Raw genomic sequence first — 21407 nt, 5'->3', positions numbered from 1 at the left:
GCCGCGCTTCCCCCCCCCCCCCCCCCCCCCCCCCCCCCCTGCGCGCGAAGACGGGTTCGTTTGAGCGTTTGTGTGTGCAGGCCGACAAGCGACCTTACTAGCAGCGGACACGACGGGATGCGTAATGGCTCGAGGTGGCGGAGGAGGTCGGCGGCTGGCACCGGACGGACTGACTGCAGAGAAGCGTCGCCCTCCGAGGGACACCTGATCCCCTTCGACCCATCCCCTACGGCGCCATCGGCCTTCCCGACGGAACAGCTGCGGATTCCTAGAAGTTTCGCGGGTGCCTTTGATCGGCTGTGTGAGCAGGGACGACGAAAAACCGTTGGGCGAGGATTACCCAGAGAGAGAGAGAGAGAAAGGGAATCTCCGGAGAGACGCGGCGGGGCCAACGAGACAAAGGAAAGGAGTCGAGCAGAGACGGGCGAGGCGAACGGACGCAAGATGTCGCGCTGGTCTATAGTCAGCGAAGCCGGACTTCAGCGTCCGTAGCAAACTGACCGCCAGCCGAAACTCCCAAGAGTCCTATGGCCTCGACCCGTCACAGCACCGCCAGCCGAGAGACGCCGGGAAGAGAGGCAGAGCCCGAGAGAGCCGAAGCAGCCGCGGCCCGCCGACGCGAGACGATTGGAGTCGAGCCCCGACCTGCCGGACGGACAACCAGTTCTCCTAAAAGCCAGCGGTGAGCGGACCACCAGTTACGCCTTCAGGCAGAGAAGAATAAATATAGTTTTGCCGGGTTACCGCCTTGTTGGCTCATTCCTCCTCGCTTCAGCAGGACCCGTAGATTTTGTGACTGACCCCCGACAGGTGGGAACGTCACAAGTGGTGGCAGCGGTGGGATTTTGCTGAAGTTGTGGTGCGAGACCATTCACCCTCGTACCCGAGGAGAAAGGAGCCAACATGTCGCTGCAGGAATCACCGAGTCTTCACGAAGGGGTGATAGGAGCAAATCAGATGCTGTTGGGAGCTGTGATTCCATCGTTCACGGGGGGCGACAACGGTCCCAAATTAAGGGATTTTCTCCAAATTATAGAGCAGGTTGGTAATCTGGGCGGATGGCAGGAGAAACAATTAATCGGGATGGCGCGGTGTAAGATGGTCGGGGCGGCTCTAGACTTTGCGTGGTTGGATGAGGAGGTGGCCGGCGTGACTTCGTATAGATCGTTTAAAGCGCTCGCGCTGAAACGATTTGATACTGAGCCGGCGTACAAGAAGTTTGAGAAGTTTCTGAGCGCAAGGCAGAACGCTGGTGAGAATGTGCGCTCGTTCTCGAGCCGACTGCGTATGCTCGGGGTGGAGGCCTTCGGGGACGTTGATGGCGATGAGGCGTCGAAAAGTGAAGTGAGACGCGAAATCCTTAAGGAACAGCTGACCTCTATTTTCCTGAATGGGCTCCGCGATCCGGTGAGGAGATTTGCTCTGTCACATGATCCCAAGACATTCGAAGAGGCGGTGGAGGTAGCGTCTAGAGAAGAGCTGTTAGAGGAAGTGACCCGCACGAACGCCGCTATTGTCCGACGTGTAGAAAGCGGGGAAGAAATGAGTGAGCTTAGTGAACGTCTAGACCGGTTGGAGAAGCTGCTCGTAAAGAGCATTCGGGTACGTGAAGAGCCTCCATCCAGGCAGACGGGAAAATTCAATCGACGCGTCGAATCAGGCGTGTGCTTCTCGTGCGGCAGGTCCGGGCATACCTCACGTTGTTGTCGTATGCGTCAGGTATCGCGCGGGCGCATTCCAGATCACACGGCCTGTTATGGGCGGCGTACGGAAGAAGGCGAGGGCAGCCGTGAAGCTGTTGAGGAAAGAAATAGAACCTCTACTGACGGCCATCATGAGCGAGGGCGTTCAGAAGCGGTAGTGAGCCTATGCGTGGGCAAAGCAGAACGGCTGCGCGAGGCAAGGGACAGCAATCACCATGCAGATGCGCTCAGCAGCGCGGCGGACGCCAGAGCAATCGATGTTCCCCCTGCGAGTGAGGGAACCCGCCTGTACAAGGAGCAAAGGAAAGATCCATCTGTCCTAAAATTGATAAACGTGTGCAACAGCTCAGAAGGGAAAGAGTCTGGTTTTTATCATTTGGACTATTGTGGTGTACTCCGTTACAGAGACAAAGCGCACGGCGCCGCAGACAGAGCTGTTGTCCCTTTGCAAATGAGAAGTGAAGTTGTGAGGTTATGCCATGATAGGGAAGGCGGAGGACATTTAGGCTTTCGAAAGACCCGTCGGGCAGTTAGTGAAGGCTATTTCTGGCATGGACCGAGACAGGATGTGGCAGAACACTGTAGAAACTGCCAGTGGAGAAAGACACCGAGGGTGAAAGAATTGCATGGACCACCTCCTGATCTTACGTAACATTTTCGTGGGCAGCATGACGTTAGGGGGGTCTGTGAGTTACTGCGACCATTGAACAATGAGAATGACTGACTGGCTACACATTCTCGTCTTAGTAGCAAAATTTTGTCTCTGAGCTGTCATGCGTGAATGACTGGTGATTTACAATAAGAGCGGACCTGGATTTGTTGTTTTGTTTGGTCATATTAATTTGATCTGCCTGATGGACTTACTGGCCCGTTCATAACGTGGTGCTATGAAAGATGGTGTTGAGAACTCTGTTACGAACAGTGTGCTGTGAGAGTGACGTGAATGTAAAGTTTTCGTAGAAAATTTCTTTGTAAGAAGAGGGGGTTGTGAAGGGCCGCATAAGAGAGGCCCCGGCATTGCTGAAGAGAACTAACCCGGCGACCAGTGCCCAAGACATTTTCCCTGCCTTCAAATTTATCGACCCAGACATGCCAGCGAAGACGGCGGCGGGCGATGCAGAAGACAGATGTGCAAAGACCGCCAGACGGCTAAAGAGGAGAGGCTGCGCACGGTGCCCTACGCAACCGCAGTCTTCCCTGCGGTTTGCGCCGTGCTCCCCCCCCCCCACCGGCGCGCGAAGACGGGTTCGTTTGTGCGTTTGTGTGTGCAGGCCGACAGGCGACCTTACTAGCAGCGGACACGACGGGCTGCGTAATGGCTCGAGGTGGCGGAGGAGGTCGGCGGCTGGCGCCGGACAGACTGACTGCAGAGAAGCGTCGCCCTCCGAGGGACACCTGATCCCCTTCGAGCCATCCCCAACGGCGACATCCGCCTTCCCGTCGTAACAGCTGCGGATTCCTAGAAGTTTGGCGGGTGGCTTTGGTCGGCTGTGTGAGCAGCGACGACGAAAAACCGTTGGGCGAAGATTACCCAGAGAGAGAGAGAGAAAGAGAAAGGGAATCTCCGGAGAGACGCGGCGGGGGCAGGGAGACAAAGGAAAGGAGTCGAGCAGAGACGGGCGAGGCGAACGGACGCAAGATATCGCGCTGGTCTATAGTCAGCGAAGCCGGACCTCAACGTCCGTAGCAAACTGACCGCCAGCCGAAACGCCCAAGAGTCCTGTGGCCTCGACCCGTCAAAGCACGGCCAGCCGAGAGACGCCGGGAAGAGAGGCAGACCCCGGGAGAGCCGAAGCAGCCGCGGCCCGCCGACGCGAGGCGATTGGAGTGGAGCCCCGACCTGCCGGACGGACAACCAGTTCTCCTAAAAGCCAGCGGTGAGCGGACCACCAGTTACGCCTTCAGGCAGAGAAGAATAAATATTGTTTTGCCGGGTTACCGCCTTGTTGGCTCATTTCTCCTCGCTTCAGCAGGACCCGTAGATTTTGTGACTGACCCCCGACAGGTGGGAACGTCACAAAGGGCTGCATTCTTTTTCCAGATTCGAGGACCGATTTTCAGGGTGTGGCCTATACACGCGATGTGCGAAAAAGAAAAAACACTAATCACGGAATGAGCGGCATTTATTCTACGCTCAATCGTAACTTGCGGAGTCTTCCAACTACGAGATGGTACTGTGCTCTGGTGCATGCTCATTCCTCAAGAAGTTGTGCAGCATGTCCATTGCCAACGCGTAGCCGTTGTTCCGCACGTCCATCACATAGCAGAGAAGCTCTTCTTACAGTTCCGGAAACTTGCACGGCTAGCCTTAGAAAGTGCACTTTTTGCAGCTCGTGCTCGTTCCTCAATGCATCGTTTTGGTTTCACCACCGCTGGACGCACTATCGGCTACGTCAAATTTCCTGTCCGCTGCACGCTTGCAGTGTTCGAGAGCAAACTCCCAGCTGTGTAGCAATTAAGGTGCTTGCCCATCGTGATAAAATTGCAACGCTCGGCGGCAGCACATGAAAGTAACAACTACGGCGAACTAACACGCCACCACAACTCCCGTGCCTTTTGCTGGAGCTGGTGATACTGATATGAATAGCGGACGCTCGCAGCGGAGGAAAAAGCTGACGGTTATGATGACCCATGACCTCAGGCGCCATCCGTGGGTGGCACCTGGAAGCTCCTGTGTGAGTGCGTAGCCTCCGCCATCAAGTGCACCGTTGTTCTGCTGATGGCAGAGGCCACGGCGTACGCATAGGCTATTCCCACGTGGGTTGTGGAAAGTTTGGGTGTGGCCATTACAGGCTTTTATAAGGTAAGTTAGCATTAGACACCCCTGCATGCTTATACCCTCTATCCACCCAACATCACTGTACACTCTGATGCCATATTCTGCGAAAAGTGCCTGTTATATATTCTTGTTTTTTTTTTCCACATACCATATCTGTGTGGAACCACCTTACAGCTATGGCATAGTTTTGAGTAGCACTGATTGCATCTATCTCCCACATCTGTTTTGTTACAGTAGACTCACGACAATTCAAACACTGATATTTCGAACTCTCATTTAATTGAAACAAATTATAAAATTTTGGCTGGCTGGCTATATTTTCAATGCCTTTTAAAGCCACTTATTTCGTACCGTGGATTCTCCTAAATTCACTTAATTCACGCCTTTCGGCTTGTTACAACGCTGCCAGGGCACGAAAGATTGGCGGCTGAGGTCAGATATGTCAAGGTTTGCGGCACCACATGGGCTGAAAATTCGGCCCCTCTAACCGTTAACTCTGCGGTCCGTTGGAGGCCGCACCGATCGGAGGCGCTCCGTCACCGCATAGTTTTGTTTTCTGAGCTTTGCTACCAGCCCACAACTATATCAGCTATCGGCCGCACATCAGGGAGCGCACCGGATTGGACGGTGATTGGCGTGTCGCTGGTCTTTTTTTTTTTTTTGGTGTCGTGCTGTTCTGGCACAAATCTGCGTTCCCCTTGCTTCCTCCCACGTGGTCGCATGTGTCGAAAATGTGCAGGCATCATGAGCTACTTGTTGTGTGGAGGCTCCACAGCACAGTTTTCACTAAAAAATAGACAACCGTTAGTACTTATCTTTTCATCAGTTAAACTTGCTGGGCTGCAAAACTGTTCTGAAAGGTGTTTTGTAGCCATTCGGCTATCAGAACTTCGGATAATTAGGACCTGTTTTTTCAGTCTCTTCAGGTCTCAATGTGGTTTTACTCCATCAGGAAACCAATGCATTACTGATAATGTTTTTTCAGCCATACAACCAGTCGGAGACTGCTAGTTGAGTAAAGATATCAGTGCCTGTCACCCACTTTTTTTGTGGTGTGCTAAAGCATTTAGCTACGTTTGCATGACGAAAGAGTTCTAAATAGCTATTTGCATGCATAGATGTCCTAAAAGCAAATTACATTTAGTCTTGAATCATATTAAGATGCACTTCTGATAATTCAAACAAAAATCTCTGGTCCCTTGAAGTTTGAATAAATGAGAGTCTACTGTATTGTGTTCTGTATTCGTTTGGACATTTTCTCAAATGTGCCTCTGTGCCTCTCCTGCCTTGATCCTGCTGTGGTCTGAAAAATAATTCCCACTTTTCCACTGCGATTCCTGATGAGACAATCTCATCCTAGTCAAACAGATCAACTAACATGCAACAATTGCCCACACTGCACAAGTCACAAATGATTGCACAAATGTCACACTAGTCACAAATGTTGGTTTTTCTCCAGAACATGCAAGGAGCCAGGAATGTCACTCTAGGGCAAAATTTAATGAATACTGAAGGGACCGAGGTAGGACATTAATTAGCAGACAGGCCTGAAATTCTGTAATGCAATGATTTTTCTCACCGTAATACAGTGTTCCTTGCTGCAGTTTGTCTTGAGCCACTTTCTGGATGTGCCTGAAGAATATCCTTTCTGCAAGCAAGAAAACCTCTTGAAACAATCAGGCAGCAACCATATTGATTTATCATCAGAGTCATGCCAAATACTTAAGGGGAGACACTGGTCTTAAAACAAAAATTTTTATTATTAGAGATATTGTAATGAAATTAGGTATGCACATGGATTTCTTCCTCCTGTTTTCAAAAATGTAATTAGTTTCAGCTTATCTCAATTAGTTCTCTACTTATGGAAAAATAACTGAAGCCTAATGAGGTAATTTCTTAAGGGTCATTAAGACACTTTCCCTCAACATTTTTTGGTTCCGATTAAAATGTAGCCGTAGCCAAAGACCTGCCATGTGGAGCTATGCTATTTATATTGTTATTAAGGTACATCATCATATAAAAATGTTCAATTATGTCGATGCATCACTATTCTGGAATTAGCTGGTATTACTGTTCACAAAATTTGATATGTTATACTTAGCCACATAAAAATAGCATAGCTCCACAGTTCAATTCTTTCTGAATTCAACGGTGTAAAATTTATTAAAATTGCACCACAAAAACATAATGAAAAGTTCCGTAAGGCCAGTGACGTTGGCAATAAATATGAAGCTGAGAAAATTGCATTTAAAGTTTTGACGCTGGCTACAGAAAATTTTGCGAGGAATCTTAAACAATGAATTTTATTTAGATGTTCCCTATCTGTTTCCTTACAAAGCAATACATAAAGTGTCTTATTCCATCCAAGGAAACATTAATAAAAAAAGTGTCAAGGTGTAAGCGTGATGAAGTCATAAAAAAAAATGATTTCGCATGAAGTTATCAGTACATTTTTTTAGAGACAGTGGAGTGCAGGGCTAGGGTGTTGAGCTCTGAAGACAATATTTTGAATCCTGAAAACTGTTTTTTGAGAGACCTAGCGGTCCGGAGCCAAGGAGATCCGAGCCCCCACCATGGCAAGCAGTTGGGTGGTTCTGAAAAGGACCATTTGGTGCGACGCTCAACACGTCTCCTACTCTGTCTTCGAGAAGAACCGCCTGGATGTTAGGCAGCACGCTTGCCTGTGCCACTGGAGAACGTCTTTATAGCAGTCCAGGACTGTAATCTTCAGTTGCTCCCGTTTCGTGCTTCCTTGTCCGTATCTCCTTCGTATTAGTGCTCTTTAGCTGAGCTCCATTTGCCTTGCGCAAATGCAGTGCGTCTTTTTCTAGGCTTCGGCGAGCAAGGTAGCCACCAGCAGCATAGCCCAGACTTGCAGTGATGGATTCATTAGTTGCCCTCCTTCCTTGGTTGTAGATGGCAACAGCCTCAGCAGCAGCCCGCTTCACACTTTCCAAAGGAGCATTCCCATTCTTTGAAGCTTGCGTCCAAATGAGAGAGTGTAGGCACTCACTCGCATTATGAGTCTTTCGTTCACTGCACCGTGCCAACAGGTTCTCATCACTGAGCCTTGCAAACACTGGCTCCAGAGCAGCCCCAGCACAAGCCTGGAGGGCACTCTTGTGCGGAGGTGGAAGTTCACCATTGGCCAAGGCTCTGTTGAACTTGCACCAAGAGCCAGCACCTTCAGGGCACTTGGTGTGGTTCGAGACATCATCTGGAGTGTAGCTTCCACTGCCTTCTTCATGCCTAGAACGTCATTACTGTTGCTCCTCAGGGCATAGCCATAGTAGTTGGTGATCGTCTTGATCTTTTCCTCCGTCAGCTTGCCTCTTCCGCCAAAAGATTCACCTTGAGCCTTCTTTCTATCAACCAGGTTCCGCAGAGCAGTCCCCATTCGCTTATGAACGTGGTTGATGCAATGAATCCGTACACTTTTGCTTCTGACAAAGCATGAAAAGTCCGGCTGTCTCCATCAGAGAGAACGGTCGTGTAGCGCAGACCATGCTTGGCCAGAGACCTCTGAAACATGGTCAGCGCAGCCTCCACTTCCATGCAGCCAGAATTACAATCGACGTTTCGCTGGTACTCGTGGGTGGCGAGCCAGTCACTGTAGCCTTCATCTTGCGGCTGTGGTCCCAAGGCACATCCGAGACAAAAGTTCGAGTAAACAATGTGGTCGATCACAAGACCAGTGTACAGCTCAACAATGCAGCCCACACTGATGTGAGAGCTACGACCTCGGGTCATCCATGAACCATCACAAAAAACGTCAATGTTCCCGACTGGATTCAAGAAGTCTCTATAGAGATCCTTGATGACTGCCACACTGGCAGCTTCACTTGCAGTTGCTGTGCTCTCGCAGGCTTTCACAGAAGTTTTTAGGTGTCCCTGAAAGGTCTTGTGGTGCAGACCTCGGTGTGACAGGTTCATAAAGACGCAAAAAAGTCTGCAAGGGCAGTCACGCCTTTGCCTATCGTCTGTATTCCCTTCATGGCCCTCATGTTGACCTCTAACGGAGTTATGTTGGCAGTTCCACTTACTCGTGGGGAAGAAAATTGCTTCTTCTCAAAGTTGCAGCTGCCGCAGACAAGCTGGAGCTTTACAGCTAAGTCATACTCCTTGTCTGTTGCCTTGCTCAAAGTCAGACTTCCTTTGCCGCAGGTTCCGCACTTCGCTTGCGCAAAAAAATTGTTTAAAACTTTCATGTCCACAATCATGAACTCAGTACCAGCATCACCGGTTTGGCACTCCGCGCTGACGCCAAGAAGTTCAAACTTGCGCTGAGTCGCTGACTTTTCCGACAGAGCAGACTTTGTGTGCGCCGATCGCTCAACAAGCTGCGCCTGCTCTGCCGTAGAGTAGTATGCGGCAGCAACACGAACTGTACCGTGATCCAGGATGCAATTCGTGCTGAAACTCGGTCCCGCAGTGTCGTCAGCAAGCAGTGTGGTTGACGTTCCCGGCAGATCCAGCGAGTCCAGCACCAGCTCTAACGAAGGTCCCGATGGCGCACTTGTGGCCAACGCCTTCGGCTTTTTGTTCCACGCCCGCTTCTTACGGCTTCCAAAAGCTCGTTGCGTGCATGGTTTAAGCCGACTGTCTCCCGTCATCTTGACCGCACGGAATAACTCCCGGCACAAAGCAGAAACATGGCACGTCGAGAAAAACAAGCTCAAAAGCAGACTCGAACGATGCGGCAGCCACGCTGGTGAATGCAAAAGAGAAAGAAAAAAAAAATGACGCGCCAGTCACGCCAGCCAATGGCAGGCGCGGAACAGCGCGCTTTTCAAGCGCGCCGTGCGCACAAGCCATTCAGCGACCCGGAAACAGCCTTCGGAAAACCGGCCAGAGCAGTCGTTTTGCTTGAGCGACACCATTTTGAGATATCGCTAATTGTGCACAAAGAAAACAGCTTCAAACCAAGCTCAAGACGGCGGCGATCGGCCGGCTGCAGCGTCCGTGGCGCGCGCGGGAAGTTCGAACAAATTTCGCCTTTTTGGAGGTATTTCATGGCTGCCGTAGTATATTGAAAGCATATTTTAACACATTTCCGACTAATTTTAGCGTTAATAATTTGAGAATAGGTGCTCGAAGAGTCAAACATTAAGAAAATGAGTTTTGCTCAAAATCGATTTTTTTTTAACCATTTTTGACTGTTCTAATACCCGCGTCTCCCCTTAATAAGGCACACAATAGGGCTAATTAGAGAAAACAGCAGAAGTGCAACAGTTTCAAAAAATTGGCGGTGGTTCATCTTTGGTTAAACCTGGAGTGACGCGATAGCTACAGCTGGCCAAGTGGAACTTGGTCACGTGACCAACCACGTGACGAACCACGCGATCAGTCACGGCGCCGTGCCGCTGGCAGGTGCTCCACACCACGTGACCAACCACGTGACAGCGCAGCCACAGGGTGCCAGCGCAGCCACGTTGAAGGCTCGAAATGCTAACGTAATGTAGCTATCGCTACAAAAAGTCAGGCTGAAGAAAGGATTCATATGAACAAAGTTGTCATCATTCCATGCTAAACAAAGCTTTAACAATACGATAATTCTACACGATTTAATACTATACTAACTTGATTAGGTGAGCAACAAGTTGCTTGTAGCCAGTCCTACACTAAACTAGGCAACACCATGTACCGTATTTACACGACTGTAAGTCGACCAATTTTTCAAAATTTGAAAATCCGAAGTGGGTGGGTCGACTTAAAATCGAAGCCAAAGCATCACACCATAAATGAAGGAGAAACAAACAAGCTATCAGGCATGCTACAGCGTGGTTGCATTTTTGCTGCGCAGCTCCGTCGCATTGCTCTGGGTGCTGGCCTTGAGCAGCTGCTATGTCAACGCGCAGAACCGGCATCTTCACCCCGCGCACAGCGGCCGACGGTGGCTGTTGATAAGCAGCAAACCGGCACCAGCCCACTCCCCACACATGGCCGCAGATGTGGCTGCTGATAAGAGGCGGCGGCCCGATAGCGAAATTTGCGTTCTACTCTTATAGGTCATCCAAGGTTCTTTTTTGTTTACTTTCAACCGCGCACTCTGCGCTCAAGGGAGCGTCAATAGTTGATGGAAGGGCCGCTGTTCCAATCGCGGCAGCACCGCCACCGCCGCCACTTGGAAGTGCAGCGGCGCCGGGGAGCGTCAGTAGCCGATGGAAGAGCCCATGCCGCTCACGCATAGTTTCTCTTTGGCTCTAACAAATGACTACTGCCGGTCGCGTTTCACAAGTTTTTAATGTAGTGCTTTGTCATTTGTGATCCAGGTCTGGTAAGCAGCCGGCACTCGTTCACGGCTACATTCAAGATGGCTATTTTTTACGCCGAAGAAACGAACAACTGCGCGCAGGACCGCAAGTTCGACGCTTGCAACGGGTGATATAAGTGTGGCAGCTGCAGCGAGGCAAAATTTTCAGCTGTTCCACGCGATGTCGTGATGTGGCTGTTTGCGAAGTGTGGGATTTCGATGCACGACGATGTTAGAACAACGAGCTGTGGGACCGCAGCAGCGATCACAACGGCAGCGCCAGTGAGGACGATCGTGCAAGTGTGGACGAGTAATTCAGTGACTAATACATTTTCGATTTGGAATGTGGAATGTGCAACCGATAGCGGCTGGTGATAAGCAGAGGCCGCAGGATAGTGCTATCACGTTCTATTATTAAAGGCCAAGTGTAAACGACTTCCAAGTTTGTTTGTTTTTTTAGAAATGTGATGTGGGGGGTCGATTTACATTAGAGTCGACTTACAATCGTGTAAATACGGCACTAATTCACAGATAGGTGAAGGTGATGAAAGATAATTATGCACTTTTACACATGTTTTTATCTGTTTGAAACTAGCCAACAGCAATTGGATGTTGAGGTCACTTTAGTCTCTAGGAAGCTTGCAACAGCCTTCTACACTTCAACCAACTTTCTCTCCACCTCAATGTACAGTGATGGCATTAACCTCTTGAGGCAGAGTGTCACAAATTCCCAACAAACCATTTCTGAGCTGCTTCATCAGGTTAGGAATGCAGAAACAACAATACACTGGCTTCAGACAATATTTGTAGGTGTCTCTCACTCCAGTTCAACATGCTATTGTTTACATGGAGGAAACGCCTGCATGAGCCCCAATAGTCTTTGTCCCACTTTCGTCATTATAGAAGAAATGCAGTAAGGCAAGTTTTAAAAAAAATCTACTTTGCTTCATTTGCTTCTATACAACAGCTACATAAAAAAGAAAGTTGTAACATTGGTGGCTAAATTATGTTGGGAACGGTACGTCACTAAATAAACAGTAAGCCTGTGCGAATAGTCCAGAATTTTGAGTATTCAGTCGAAAAGTAAAGTATTCGATATTCGATTCGAACCAAATGTCTGGCATTCGAAATCTCAAGAGAATTCTTCACGAGTGAACGACGTTTCTGGAACTCTTGCTTCGTATCCCAGGATTGCAATGCGGCACACGCGCAACCACTCCGCGCCGCATGCCTGTGCTCCCACGCGTATGCCGGAGCCGGTCTGCACGTGCTCACGGAACAGACACAAGCAGGCAGAAGTGTGGCGCAGGTCTCCGCGGCTGCGCCGTAACTGGCACGGCAGTGTGAATCAACAGAGAGATTTAGCATAGCGTGATCCGTTTCCGCATGCCACTAGTGCACACATGCTGACTGGTCCCGATGGGGCAGGCATGCAAACAGCTAGCCGGCACCTGGCACCTTGTGGCGTCCTCAGGGCGAGCTGCGCATGCGCAGTAGAGGCTCCCCGTAGAAGCGGATCACCACAGCGGCCGCAGATCGCGCTACGCTAAATTTCTCTAATCTGAGGGCATGGGGTACTTGATTTCTGTGGAACAAGCTTCAGCAGATGCAGGTGCATCAGCTGCTCTCCTTCACGTGCAATTTTGAATCAAGCGCGACGGCACGAACACGTGAGGAAACTAGCACAAGGCATACTGTGATGGGTGCCCCTCTACAACGCCTGACGTGGCGCCGCCCTACAAATATATGAGGACAAATGTTGTCTTCACTGTCCCTTTCAGTACTACACTCAGTGCACAAATATCAATAAAAGCATCACCATCCATACCTTCTATCTGTGTGCCCACCAGCTTGGAAAGGGAGCAGGCAACCACCCAGTAGGACTCGATGTAACTTGCAAGCACCGAGTGAAGGAACTCCAGCATGCCAATATTGGTCTCATTCAGGACAACCTGCGCAAGTTGAATGTCACTAATAGTTGCTAGAAACACATGAAAAGGGGAAAAACTCGGGTATTTGGCTGGCTGCAATAACTCGGGTGTCTGACAAAAAGAAAAAAAAAACCCTACTTTTGATGCTGCCTAAGGTATGTGTTTTTATCCGGTCAAAAACGCAGCGAGATCAGAGACACACCTGAAGGTATATACATTAACACTACAGCCACCTAATTTGTATGTCAGTGTATGTAGCACGCAATGAGCAAATCTTCACAAGGTGCTCGCTACATACCATATTTTTATGCATATAGCCATTACTGCTAATTTCAGCACCCACTATAGGAAAATATATCCTCTCACATAACCCGCACTTACCTATAACTATGCAGACAGTGACTCTTTGCTGTCAAAAAAATTTTATTTCAAGAACCTCACAGCAAAGCTCAGTTCACTACCACTGGAGTCTTTCGAGGCCTTGTCCTCAGTGACATCCTACTCATCCATGCTGTTGCTAACTGCACACTTCCTAAAGCTTTTGCACACCATGTCTGGCCTTCAGATGTGTCCAAATGGTGTAAGGGTGTGAATCCATAAGCCATCAATTTAGCTTAGAGCTCACTTGGCCACTCCTTGGCTTGACATGCACCAATAACAAAGGGGGTTGCGGACGCTGTATGGGACACCGCACATTGCTGTGAAGCCCACCCTTTACCCTCCTGAAATCCCCATAAATCCTTTAGTCAATTTTTTTTTGTTTTTGATGCAGGTTATACACGAGAAATTATGGTATTTCTGTCAATGATCCTGCGTGCACAATACCCAAGATGATCCAAATGCAAGGTGTAATATGCAACATATAATGTTCCAATCACAAAGTTACATCGCAGAAAATTCCAACTTTCCCCCTGATGCGCTCGCGCATGCACACACATCCACACGTAATGTCAATGTCTGTGCATGCAAGTGCATGTGAGCACATGAGTAAAAATAGAGTAGTAATGGGTAATGAAGACAGCTGCACGGTGCTGATCATTGTATTGTTAAAGGGCAACTCCGGGGGTATTTAGAGATTCACATATCCTAATGAAATTTTTATTGTAGGTTTTCTCCTCTATTCTGACCCGTTCCATCAAGTTTGGGAGCCACACGAGAATTCATTCCTGCGCAAATCGATTTTAGAGTTTGCCACATCCGTGGTCCTTATTCAGGTGGTTCTGTGGTCAACACTGCATCTGCAGCATCAGAAACAATAATCAAACATTACTGCCTGCTCCCCATGTGGACAACAAATGTTGAAGCTTGTATTAGGCATTCAATGCACATACAACTGTTTTTCCAATAATGCCATATAAATTTGTGTAAGGGCTGCTTTTTTTTTAAATTCAGGTGCGAATTTTGTAGGTGCAGCCCATATAGGATTATTTTTTAGAAAAGAAAGGAAAACCGTATTTTTTCTTCTCAATTATCTAGTCCAAAACAACGGGTGCGGCCCTTACAAGAGATTATACGGTATCTGCAACATCATTGCTGCATCAACTGGACCACCGTCTCTGGCCCAGAACAGAGTTTTGTTTGCCGTTTTAAAATTGTATTTTGAAAAACTGCTCGTGCCAGAGAAAGGGGGCTTCAAGCAATGTTTGTGATCAAAAGGCAGTGCAGTTATACACACCCGATACTGCGTATCCTGAAAGCTCAAATCCTTGTCCTCTTCACTTTCATCATCAAACTTGTAACAATAGGGTACCCTGTATGTCGACCTTGTGGATGCACCAGTCAACACCAGGGGGCCAGGACACTGCACACACACACACATACAAATTTTTTCATTCAGTTCACAGGGCACTTTGAACAATGCACAGCATGCAAAAGCAGAGCCAAAAATAAACTGCTTTGCATGACAAGAAATTAGTTTCTTGAAAAACAGCTTTAATACACCCAAGTTGTCTCCCCTAAATGTACCCAAAAGTATATTGTGGAAGACTCCATGCAAACGGCACGAAAAGCATGCTAAAAGATGTTGGCCCAATGGTCAATCTATTATTCCAAATATGAAATAAAAGCAGTTAGCTAGAATTTTACATACTGATTAAATGGCCAGAATTTAATTTGTGAACAATTAGCGCTCCACAGGTGCAGTAGCTTCAAACAAACGTATATATACGTGACCTTTTTTTATGTGGGGTCATCGAAAACTGCGAATGAACAGCGGTTCTGATGGTCAAGATGCATCAAGAATAGTGCGGGTCCTAACGACTGAGCACTACTATCTTAGGATCACCGTGAAGAGGAGAGGTCAGAACATAGTGTTCACTGCAATGCCGCATTTCTCTAACTTTGCAAAAGCGAAAGCGTACTAGGCAATAAACAAGGCAAATGCAAGAATAAACTTTAAAGTTCATTTTCTCAGCTTTCACTTTTCTTGCAGTTGCTGTAACTCATCCCTGCAATTTCGAAACCAATGACAGCAGAATGACTGTTTGTTGCACATGAGTCCTACGACATTGAAGACTGCAATAAAGCTCTTAATTTCTCTATACACACATTTGATGGTTATTGAAATTTATTTTTGCAAGAAAGCGGTCATGTTTAAGGGTGTGCACCTCAAAGGGGCTCTGAAACACCTTCCGAGGAGAGCACATCAAGCCGCTCAATCACATCATTGTGTTGTCATTAACACGTGAGCCAAATAATACACCTCTGCATGCAGCAGAGAACCCACAATCACATGCGAAAGTTGGCGAGCCCTTCCCGGCGCCTTTTTCATGCTCGCACCCTCCTTCGTCCCCCGCATCTGCGTAGACATGGTGAGAGGTGGCTATTGGTTAGATTCTTTCAGACGTTAGGTAGCTACCATGGCAAGTGCTAATACGCTGCGTAGCTCCAGCAGGTCAGCAAGAAGCTCCACCCCAGAAGGTGGGGACAGCGGAGGAGCGCAGACCTTCCAGTGTGCAAAATGTGACGAGAGGAGAGGGAAAGGCGCGAAGAACAGCTGAAATTCAAAATTTGACTACAGATAACTCAGCTTCTACAAAGCGCATTATAAAAATTCTTTCTGGACAATATTCAAGAAGCGGCGCGTTAACATCCCAGGCATACCGCAACTTTACTAGAGCCCCTTTCAATGCCCCTTTAAGGATGTGCACAGAGTGGCCTTTGGGTCGAAACTAAAGATTTTTCTCTGAATAATTTCAAAGTGAATACAGTTAAAACTGGATATAACAAAACTTTAAAAAGTCCCGAGATTTTTCGGTACATCCAGGTTTCCGTTGCATGCAGTTTTCGCGAGAATGCTCGAAAGGACAATGCAGAATGAAAACCAAAATAAATGCAGGTGAAATCGCCTTGAAAATGTTTACAGCGAATCACCGTTACTCAAAGTCATAAACGCGGAGAAATGTCTCGCAATTGTACAAATAGCACGAAGGCGGCAGCAGCCACCACCACAGACAGCTGCATAGGCGGACAGAGTTCCGCTGCACTATGTTTCGGATGTTCTGAGCATATACATTGATCGTGAAAGCCACAGAGCCTTGCAAATTTCAAAAAACCATGTTGCGCTTAAAAAAAATGGTAATAAAAGTGGAAAACAGCAATGTACAATTTTTTCAAGCACTGTATTCGGCTATTATGTTTCCCGGGTGGCGATTTTTTTTTCTCCCCCAGGGTCCCACGAAAAACGCAGAGCCGGGTCTTAGTGCACAAAGGTAAAGTCAATTTCAAGTCCTCAATTCAGATGCAAAATTTCTTGGGTTGATACAGAAACTTCAAACCATTTTTTCTGCAAGCAATCGGAGGTGCAGACATGCATTTGCAAGCAAGAAGCTGGGATAACTGGTGGCATCTAAAGCCCTCTGCTAGTGACACACCATGTAAAGAAATGTGAAACTTGGGGAAAGGTTTATGGTTTATGGGGGATTTAACGTCCCAAAGCGACTCAGGCTATGAGGGACGCCGTAGTGAAGGGCTCCGGAAATTTCGACCACCTGGGGTTCTTTTACGTGCACTGACATCGCACAGCACACGGGCCTCTAGAATTTCGCCTCCATCGAAATTCGACCGCCGCGGCCGGGATCGAACCCGCGTCTTTCGGGCCGGCAGCCGAGCGCCATAACCACTCAGCCACCGCGGCGGCTGAAACTTGGGGAAAGGATGAGAGCCTCTGGCTACAGCAGTAGATAAAAATGGTACTAAGGAAGAAAGTTTTCATACATTTTCACATCCCTGAGCTATAATCAATCGAATGAAACTCACCTGGCACACTGATAAAATGTTCTTCTCAATCAGGCTATATATGGCCTTGTTGACCACTTCTTCTGCATTACTGCAGGGCTGAAAAATAAACAAGCAGGGGCAACGAGGTTAAGTCAGGCATGAGGAAAAAAGTCAGCACAGATAAAAGCGTCACAATCACATACCAAGACCAAAACAAACTCAAGCTGGAGGATGTTTATCAGATCCTGGCACTTGTTTAACAGGTCTGACCGTGAGACGACCACGAGGTTGTCACGGCCACGCATAAGCGCAATGTAGTCACCAGTTAGAGTGAACAGGGCAGTAGCTGAAATAAAAGAAAAAGACTGGCATTAAAAAAAAAAAAGTGGGTTTAGAGAGGACTTCCACCCTTTTACAGAAGAGCAGAGTGTCAGGCAACCAATATCCACTTTACCATATCAAGAGAAATATAATCACCAGATAGGAGCAATGCGCCTTCACATACTGTAGAATCTTGGTGATACGAATTTCGCGATGATACGAATTTGCGAAATTCCCCGGCCAGAGTGCATTATGTATGATGTGCAGAATTCCGGATGTTCTGACTCTTTGCCTCGCCTCTATGGATGATACGAACGCACGAGCCACAACCACACCCTCGAGCACTAAGCGCTGCCCGCACACCGCCAACGTCGCGATCGCTAATAGCGCGGTGCGCACTACACGTAGTGAGCGGCAGTGCGGGGCTGCACATCACCAATGTCACCGCGATCGCTAATCGCGTGGTACGCACCGCGAGTAGCGAGCTGCGGCCTCACAACAGTGAATATAAATCCCGTCAGCCGTAAACATATCTGTGTGAATACATTTTTTGTCCTTCTGCATACGAATTTTGTTTGTTTGGATGATACGAAATTTCTGACGATAAGAATTTTTTCGCGACCCCGTGAGATTCGTATCATTGAGATTCTACTGTATTCCATTTCAAGCAAAACTGCCTTCAACTTTTTCCATGCGTAGCCAAGTGTAAACACTTGTAACCAGGTGGCTACTAGATAACCAACAAATGGTAAATAATAAGTCAGGCTATACTGCAACCTTTCAAACACTCAGTATTTTTCCAGCACAAAGAAACAACTTCGTAGTGTAGAAAAATAATCATGAAGGCCCAGATTTAATTTCCGTTTTCAACCTGCCCATCAGTAGGCACATCTGACAAATATATGCTGTCTAACCCAACTATAGTTGGGTCAGGCTAAACGCCTGGAAACAAGCTGATGAAGTGAAAAAAAAAATGAAACAAAGCACCTATCTTGGCTGCAGTGGGAATAAACAGTGCAGTGAAAAGCTCTGACCCTGCCAGAATGTGTCTCCTAAATTTTCAAGTAAGAATCATTCCTACATGTTGAGGGAGCACCAACATTTAACTAGCTCTTCTTTCTTGAAAATTTTGGGTATTTTTGTTTTCATCCATGCAAAGCTTTGCTTGAGTGGCTTGTCCTTTTTCTTTCTTTCTTTTCTTCCTTTTTTTTCCAGTCTGAAAATATATTATCTAAAACAAAAAAGCTTGAAAGGTGCACTCAAAGAATGTTCAACTTTTCTTTCCTAGTGCATTTATTTACTGGCACTTAAGCATGGCCAAGTGCTTTTGTGCTTGTAAATGCATGCACACAGGAAACAAGATTAATAATACGGTATAACTCTTACAACTAGATACTGGTTAATTCAAAAGCTGATATAACTTGCACAATTTTTACAGTAAATTCCAGTAATCATAGTATAAGACATCTAATTCAAAATATGGTGAATAGAACAGTTACAACCCACTTTGGTTTTGATTGAAAAAAGTAGCAAGAAATGTTACAAGGCATCCTAGAATAAAAAGCTGGCTATAACACGATGATAAAACGGCACGTAGACGTGAATTAAAACAGGAGGCGAGAGGTGTTACCTCGTCTTGTTTTTCTTGTCTAGTTGCCGTTTTCTCATCATGTTCTTGAATCTGCACCAAGAAGCCTAACTACACACCGTGTGCAAAGCTTTGCACACCACCCCACATGTCGATGCCACTGACAAGCCACCAGCATGAAATGGTCACCAGCAGCCCACTAACCACTGGCGTCAGCACTCCGCAACAAATGCATAGGTTCACAGACTTTGCGCTCTGCATCATGTATGCCCAATTTCATCACATCGAACATCCTGTAGCGAGATGCTGCATTCTCCGTTGGTGAAGTTTCTGAGAACTCAATTCATCTTTTCATCAACAATTAAGCAGTTTTGGCCAATTCTGACCGTGGAAATTTGCATGTCAAGGAAGGTGCAGCAAATTTTAATAATGGCATCATTGGAAATTTTTTTTTGTCATTATTATAGCTTACACTAGTTCACTAGCTTCACTAGTTGCGACTATGAACCAGTTTCCCTCTTTGACCAGGTCTATGACCAGTTTCCCTCTTTAAAAGCAAAATACATAAAACTTGGCCCCCAAAGCATGTGCAGTCTTGGCATACATGTAAGGTGTTTAAATATAAATTCCTCACCAGCAATGGCCTCGTGCACGAACACAGACAGCACAGCATTGGCATAGTACTGCAGCTCAAGCACGGACGGCAAGTGTAGCGCAGGCCGGTAGAAGACTATCTTGACGTTGTTTTCAGTGTCGCCCGACGACCACTCCATCTGAACTGTCTCAGTCAGGACCAGTTCCTTGCCCAGCAAGGCACATGCATGCCGCACAGCTTCAGCACTATCAGCAGGACACATGACCTGGTGCTGCCGATCGGACACTGCCATACGCAGCCAGCTAAGGCTGTACGCCAGCTGCTGCAGCGTGCCACCCTGCACAAACACAACACCATCACTATGGGCACCTCGAACTATGTCAGCTGTTTTGAGTTAACATCTAGCGAATACTGCTGAGAGTTCTGAATAAGCAAAATGAATCTTTGAAAAATTATGTTAAAAAAGAAAAGTCGTGCAGCAGGCTCATACTGAAAGCTAGCAGCGTGTTAAAGTTACCAAAAGATTGTTGCAAGTGTTGTTACAAATGCGTAAAAACAATATAACGTGCATGTGCACGACTAAAAGCAGCAATGAGAGTAATGTGTACCTGTGTCAAGTACAGGAGAATAGAGCAGCCACATTGGTGACTGCTCACTAACCACCTAAGGACGCACTGAATTCAGGCCACTAGACATACCTCAATGCATTTAGACATACCCAGGCCCGTTGTCTGTCAACATGACCAGCAAGCTATGATTTTCAGCAAGCTATGATTTTTTGCAAAAAGAACAAGGATGGAAAGTAATTCGACTGAAGACTTAGTACTCAGGCATGACCAAATGCTTTCCTGCTTGTATATGCATGCACACAGGAAAGTAAGGTCAACAGGATTAATAATATGGTAGAACTTATACAATTTGATACTGGTTAATTCAAAAGTTTATATAATTTGAAGAATTTTTACAGTCTCGTAATGTCTAATGTAAATTTTACCAGATAACTGGAGCCAGCAGCTCAGACAGGCTCAATTTAATTCGAAGATCTGGAATGCTATGTATAGTTTCGGAGTAAAGCTTCGACTTGTGCTCTGTTGTTGATACAAAATACAACATGCCAGCCTAACTGCCCAGATAGACCACGCACATTTTCTCATAGCTCCTTTTCAACAGCTGCTCCTATCGAAAGCCATTCTGCATGTGTGCCTCAGACTTGTGCTGCACCACTACCCTGGCATTCCCAACAGAGGATTAATTCATCGGCGAAGAGTGAAGAGCTTTGCAAACAGTTCAGTTACATTGAGAGAAATAAGTCACCATATTGTGAGAATGTCAGAAACAGGCACCGGCAATGACATGGTGACCACAACGAATCTAAACAACCTCCCACTGTGGGGAGAGTTAATTGCTAAACATTGAATACAGCTTTGCTGCGTGCAACTGGTTCCAACAAATTCCTGCGTGCAGCTGAACAACGCTTTGCACTTTTTTTTAGTTTGCTTCGTTTTCAGACAATTCTAAAACCTGTGGAATTCAAATGTTTTACACAGTCCAACAGGCTTCAAATTAATGAGGTTCAACTGTACAATGCTACATACTCTATACAATAGCCAAACTTTTATGTTTCGCTCCTAAACACATCAGCAAACAAAGAACAATAATAAAGCTGCAAGAAGTGACAGCAGCTAAAAAGTGGCATTTAAGTGCTTTAAATTTTTTACTACAATCCTTCAACGCTAATGGCTTTGTCACTAAACAGGAACTTACTGTCTTGACAGTAAATTTCTGTTCTGAAGCACGCAGACTGCATACTCAAAACAATTTATGCTGCACATATGATGAACAAACCCCAATCAAATGACCATATTCATTGCAAAAATGCCTTCTGAACAAAGTAATAAGGTAGCGTCCAACACTAAGTTCCTGCAGATCCCAAAAAGTAATGTCGTGTAAATCAAAACAGGTTACATCGCCAACTCGACAAGGAATGAAAGCTGCAAAAAAAAAGACAAAACGGGCAGG

The 21407-nt window shown here is 46.9% G+C and overlaps 1 protein-coding gene across 1 annotated transcript in view; it reads right to left on the bottom strand.

Annotated features, from left to right (window-relative positions):
* Positions 1-6061: 6061 nt before the first annotated feature.
* mino (glycerol-3-phosphate acyltransferase mino) overlaps positions 6062-21407 on the bottom strand; it is a gene marked incomplete at its 3' end in the record, with an annotated part of 36210 nt that continues 20864 nt past the window's right edge. Inside the window, 6 exon segments of the mRNA XM_077645746.1 lie at positions 6062-6130; positions 12564-12687; positions 14342-14467; positions 16924-17001; positions 17088-17230; positions 19428-19725. Coding sequence (XP_077501872.1) covers positions 6062-6130; positions 12564-12687; positions 14342-14467; positions 16924-17001; positions 17088-17230; positions 19428-19725 — 838 coding nt within the window.

Source organism: Amblyomma americanum, chromosome 1, assembly GCF_052857255.1.
Source record: "Amblyomma americanum isolate KBUSLIRL-KWMA chromosome 1, ASM5285725v1, whole genome shotgun sequence".
Lineage (NCBI taxonomy): Eukaryota > Metazoa > Arthropoda > Arachnida > Ixodida > Ixodidae > Amblyomma > Amblyomma americanum.
This window is presented reverse-complemented; position numbering and strand designations above follow the sequence as displayed.